The sequence below is a fragment of the Nicotiana tabacum genome, chromosome 12 (genome assembly GCF_000715075.1).
Source record: "Nicotiana tabacum cultivar K326 chromosome 12, ASM71507v2, whole genome shotgun sequence".
Lineage (NCBI taxonomy): Eukaryota > Viridiplantae > Streptophyta > Magnoliopsida > Solanales > Solanaceae > Nicotiana > Nicotiana tabacum.
In genome coordinates, this window is record NC_134091.1 from 43,206,169 (window position 1) to 43,212,732 (window position 6,564).

Genomic DNA, 6,564 nt, shown 5'->3' on the forward strand with positions numbered 1-6,564 from the left:
TCGGCCAAAGTGATGAAGAGAAGAAGTGAGAGGATCATGAAAGTCAAGACGTTGAACATAGTAGCAACTCTGTCATTTGCCTTGGCCATCTTTTTGCTTCCTCTAGTGTTTTTTCTTCTTCAAAATGTATAGCTATTTTTGTGGATGTGATTTTCATAACTAGTCTGTGAGAATATATAACGGGAGTGAAAGAATGAGAACAAAGAGGAGTAGACAAATTCTGATTACATATTCGGCGTTTCAAGAAGAGTACCGCCGGCAAGCGGCATTTAGGTGAATTGTACAAAAGAATGAAACAAAGGTTAATAAACTAAATTAATTAAATTGATTAAATTAAATAAGTAAATAGGAAGATGAATTTTTATTTACATAATTCGTTTCCTTTCATGTACATAACTTTTTAAAGGTATCTGACTATATACACGGTTTTTCTTTTTCATTGTTTCGGTTTTTCTTCGTTCTAGTCTTTTATTATATTGTATGGGTTTGGACGAGGAGGGAGATCTAATTTATTTTTTCCACTTTTTTTTCTCTACTTTCTGACACCTAAAAGTACATAACGGTACACTATTTAAACAAATAATAAAAAGAATAAAAATGAAAAAAAGAAAAACAACAAGAGTAAAAATAACAAGAAGAAAAGTAAAAATAGCACGGGCTAGCCAATTTTCGGACTGTAATTCAAAAATAGCTAGCATTTGCAAAGTCATTGAAAAATAGCCACTATTTTGCTGCAACACGGACCGGTCCAGCATAATATACTGGAGATTGATGCACATGGGTGAACTTCCAGCATATTATGCTGGAACTCCAACACGCGGAAAGTTCCTGCATAATATACCGGAGATTGGAGCACTTGTGTATGAACTTCCAGCATATTATGCTGGACTGGTATATTATACTGGAACTCCAGTATATTATGCTGGAATATTTTCCGGATTTTGAACTGTATTTTCGTTCAGATTTATCTATACATGAAAAATGGCTAAATTTAGATTACTTTTGAAACTGTGACTATTTTTCAATTATCACTTGTATACCTGGCTATTTTTGAATTTCTCCCATAAGAAAATAATAACATAATTAATAACGATAGCAATAACTAAGTTAAAACAGATTTGGACTTGGGAGGCCTACTTGATAGGAAACAAAATGGGCTAAACTTGGGCCATCCCCATCATTCACTTATCCATTTGATGACAAATATTATAGGCTTTGGTTCAATCCTTCTCGATTAGTTCTAATGATGTCCAACATTTAGGCGCCCAAGTAGAACAAGGGCCTCGTATCTTTCTCGACAAAGATCTATCAGTGACCTATGAATACATTGTGTTGCTTTAGGAGTCAATTAAGTTTGATAAATGAAAATACTCTTAGCATGACTGCTTGATAATAATAAAAGGGGAAAAATACATAATTGACGGCCGGTTAGAACTAATTATATTTGCTAGCCAAAAATATATAAAATATGTGTGTTATCTGTATATAGAATGCAAAAAAAAAAAAAGTTGTCGGCTATTATTTTTGGAAGCTACCGAAGACATACATTTCTCTAACAATGACATACTAAATTTGCCCCCCTCATGAATTTGGGACATTTAATATGGGCCTGGTTCACCAATAATTTAAGAAATTGGACCCACTCACATATAAAGCACCATTAATACTTTACACATGGTACAATATGAGGCCATCTTCGACAGCAACAGTTGGTTTTTGGAAAAATTGGTCTCCAATGCTGCTCTATTTTTTGCTCCAAATGGGGATAAATAGTGGCACTTCAATTTGGAGTGACACTATTCATCTCCTCTATTACTATTCCCTATTATATTATTATTATTTTTATTATTTAATTCTTTTAATTTATCTCTTTATATATATCTAATTTTGTTTATGTAATTTCTTTATAATATTAATTTTACATCTTAATTTTGGCATATAATTTTGATAAATTAATTTTCGTGCATTTATTATTTTTATGTAAAATTATAAGTTAATTTTATTAACAACTATAAAATGTATAATCGTCTCAAAATAGGAATGGTGCAAATTAAGAACAAAGATGTTCATTTTGCACTTCGTAATGCATTAATAGATCATTTATGAGAGCATACTAGAGGTGAAAGTTGAATATTTATGTAGTATTTAATCTGAATTTTACCATAATGTAATATATATTTAATTATCTTGTATCTCAATGATTTCACTTTTATTTGAATTATCCGTTAACATATATAATTTATAATATTTGCTTACAAATTATATTCTTTAAAAATTTATGGTATAAAATAATTTTATATTAAATGGTTATATAAGGAATATAAATTATATGTGATGAATATGTAAAAAAAGAAAAAAGATAAGAGTTTCTTTAATAGAAATAAAAAATAAAATTTAAATAAAAGATAATAATATAATATTGAAGAGAGAAGAATATAAAATGGAATATTTTTTTTGGAGTAAAAAATGGAGTAATGGTTGGAGTAACTTTACTCTATTTTGGAGTTTACTCCATTTTGGAGGAGAAAATGGAGGCAAGGGTCGGAGATTGTAGTAAGTTTTGTATATTAACAATGCATATGTTTTTCTACAAATCGTGTAAATTTACTACAATTGATAACTTTTCATATCAAATCTGTTCTTTTAAGTGAGAACATAATATAACTAGTTAGATTTCACTGATAGTGTAAAATTTCATTATACAGTCGTAATAACATAAATCATACTGTATAAATATAAGTAAGGTTAGTGCAGATATAGATACACGTATAGCAGCTTTGGTAGACTGAAAGTCTGAAACTAATCGAGACCATAAAACACAGTTCATCAAAACAATACGTGGGTAACAGATATTAAGATTGGCTAAAGTAGTAACGAAAGTGTTACGTATTATTGAATAGTACAGAGTACATCTCAGACAAAACACTTGTCTTCACAAAGATTCTTGTCACACATAGTTCTAAACAAAGACAACCAACATAGCACGTACTCTCTTTCTTAATTTATCCTTCAAAAAATAAGACAACACACATGTAGCTAGAATAACCACAAAGGGCTACATTATATTTCTGACCAAGTTCTTTGTTGCTCTTCTGCAACAGAAGTAGAAAGCAGCAAATTATAATTAGCTGAATTCCTGACCGAACAATTGGCCCTAATTTCACCTTGTGTCCCAGTCAACACATTCAACTGCCCCATCTTGATCATGGAATTCACAAATTCCTCAAAGAAAAGTGACTCGTTAATAGCAAAACTTGTAACAATGCCTCGAGTCCTTCTATCCGTGTACAAATCTTGATCCGATGTGAATAGTCCTTGTCGATTCATGAGATCAACGTAATACTTGTTATCAAACTTGTTAGGTGATCGAATGTCAAGAACAGTCGTGTTCGTGGAGTTTGAGGTTGGACAAGTGTTTTTAAGGTTGTTGGCAAATGTTTTGTCCATCGAGGGATCTTGGTTAGGGTAAAGTCTTTCAGTGAAAGAAGTGCAATGTCCAATGCCAATGGTGTGGCCACCAGAAAGTGCAACAACATCAGTTGGGGTGAAGTTTTTGGTGGCAAGTGAAGTTAAAATGGCACTAGCGTTGAATGAAGGTGGTGGAAGGTTGGCTAGGGTTTCATTTCTTGTTGCAAAGTTGAGTCCATCCCTTCTTCCTAAAGGTAGATCATAATCAGGGCCACCAGACTGCAATATTATCCATGAATAGAGATATTAATTACTTCATGTTAAGCCTGATGAATTCTTTAATTTCAATACGAAGGATACTTAGAAAATATTTGCATAATCAAATAAACTTATAAGATCATGATTATATGAATATTTATGGTAAAAAATTACTCCCTCCGTCCCAATATATGTGGCGGAGTTCGAATTTCTGAATCTCAATTTTTCTTTAACCGCAATTTTTATATGCTTTTAGATATTTTGGATTGCTAATTATTGTGATTTATAGTATTTTTACTTAGTTTCCAAATATATAAATTTTGTTTCAAAAAATTTTCTATGTCTAAATTCAAGGTCAACATTAAGAAGTTTGACTCTCGAAATCCGAGGTTCGTCCCATAAATGGGTGTAATTGATAACCTGATAAAAATATTAATTACAAACTAATTTGATGCCGTATAATTGTCACGTGAAAAAAACTGTCCTATTAGTTCTTAACTTTTTTATAAGAATTAAAAAATAATTCTTCACTTCATGGTGAGGGGAACTAATTAACGCGGAGTCTAAAATTTGAAAAGAAAATGAAAAAAAAAAAGCTGCTACTCCGAGATATTGACATTGTATTAATGGTGTGTCAGTCTAGCTAAAACTCATTGACATTGACGCTTGAATGCGAACATTATTGAGAAGTGATACTTGGCAATTGTTTGAAGCTTTTGTACTATAGCTTATTGAATTATTTGTCATAAAGCTTTATCACATTGAACAACTTTAGAAATACGCTTCTGAGTTGTTTGGCCACGAATTTTCTTTTAGTTACTCGAACGGTCTTTAACTACTCGAACAGTCTTGATCTAGTTTGAGTCCGATCTTATCCAAAATTTTTAAACAAGGATCTCAAACATTCTAAAAAATATAGGCCAATTTTCCACGACTACAAAGTCTTCTGCTTCATGTCATAAGTTCACAAAAACTTTAAAACTAACTTCAGTTAAAGGTCTTGAAAGAAAAAAGTTTAGTTATATGTTAAAAGAATATTTTGTACGAAGTGGAAGTGGGATCCTCATATAGAATTGCTGTTATACCGACTTCTGAGCAATCTAGCCGAACTTGATTGTTATATGTACAAAGTGGAAGGGAAGGGGATCCTCAATTTATGACGTAAACATGATAAATAGTACGATTTAATATATATTAGGTGCGAGTAAATTTTTAGTGATGTGAACTTACTAAGAAAACAGAGTCGCGAGCAGCAATAGCAGTGATATCCGCACAAGAGACCACCCTACCGCAATCTCGATGCACACGGCGGCGAAGGTCTTCAATGATCCTAAATGCCTGCTGTCTTAAAGTCAAGTTGGGAGGTGCATCTTTCTCACTTGGTCCACTCGCTGAACCATCTAATAGTACTGATCCGTCACAACCCTGTGTATCAAAAATGGCACATAATTATCTTGTAAGTTTGTATATCATAGTTCGTTATAACCTTACATTGAATCGTTTAGGTGCAATGTTACAACTTCACTGAAACCTTTAAGTTCTCTCTTTGTGTCTTTCTTGTTTCACTATTCACGAATGTTTTACTAAAGAAAATCAAATGTAACCAACTTCGAAACTTCATTGATCAGTTTATATCTCCATTATATTGGAGAAAGAATTTAAGTTATATACTGACCATAAAGATTTTTAATACTATTCCTAAAGTTACTTTATAAGTGACTTGAACGTATAAATATTTTAGAATTTAGAGTTAGGTAAATACCTGAACAAAACAGTCATGGAAGTGAAGGCGAAGAAGGCCGGCAGCCTGGCCAATATCCTGCCGGAAAACCTGCTGGAGGCGGCTTCTGATGATGGATTCAGCATTGGGGCAAATGGAGTCATAGAAAGTCCATGAAAGACCTTTCACAATTGGTTGAGTACCTTGAGCTTCTGTTTGATAAAAGTTGACTGAAAGGATCAGCAAAAGTGAAGCAGCAAAAGAAGAAAGGGTAATTGAAGCCATTATTGCTGATCTTTTGAGGTTAATTATTGCTAAAGGTTCACATTCACTAGGGTCTATTTATAGCCGGAAGGAAGTTACTTATTAGTAGTATTATTTTTCAATTTTACCCTTAGGATTAATGGCCTGTCATATACGTACCATAAGCTAGGAAAAATGGTTTTAAAAAATTGCCTCTTTTACCTTAATAGTATACCTTCTTTTTGTTCCAAAATACGTATATATCATAAGCATGCACGGTGATAAATTAAACCTTGAAGAAGAGCATATAAACAACACTTAATTTTGAAGCAAATATAGTGTTGCTGGACGATCTAGCAACTTCGACTATTGAGGGGTAAAAAACAAATATTTGAGTAATAATTCTTATATCAGGTTTTCTTGGAAATTGTTTATTCAGAGTGGTGAATCATGAAAATATTTGAATTTTTTTCCAAATAATATTAGAGAGAGCTTTGTAGCAATAGTAAATCGCCTCCACGTAACCTATAGGTCAGTACAGTTCGAGTTTGGAAGCAACCACTAACAGAGGCAGATGTAGCGTACTAGCTACGGGTTCAACTGAACTCATAACTTTCGACGCGGAATAAAAATTTATATGTAAAAATTCATTAAAATTATAAAAAAGTAGATATGAACCCATAACTTTAAAAATATAATGGGTTCAATGTTAAAAATCTTAAAATTGAACTCATAGGATTTAAATCTTGGATCCGCCTCTGGCCACTAATGCTTACATTAAGATAGATTGTGTATATCACATCCATTGAGGTGTATCCCTTTCATAGACCCTTCGTGAATATATAAAACTTTATACACAAGATTGCTTTTTGACCAATGGGCGCATTATAATACAACTCATTTATTGATTCAGCTTATTTTAACCCGTCAAATAC

General features: G+C 32.3%; 1 protein-coding gene across 1 annotated transcript; it reads right to left on the reverse strand.

Moving 5' to 3' along the window:
* Nucleotides 1-2,871: 2,871 nt before the first annotated feature.
* LOC107808759 (peroxidase 12-like) lies at nucleotides 2,872-5,688 on the reverse strand. The gene is given in 3 exon segments (NM_001325829.1): nucleotides 2,872-3,687; nucleotides 4,897-5,091; nucleotides 5,429-5,688. Coding segments are annotated over 3 exon segments (1,065 nt in total). The 5' UTR covers nucleotides 5,672-5,688; the 3' UTR covers nucleotides 2,872-3,060.
* Nucleotides 5,689-6,564: the final 876 nt, after the last annotated feature.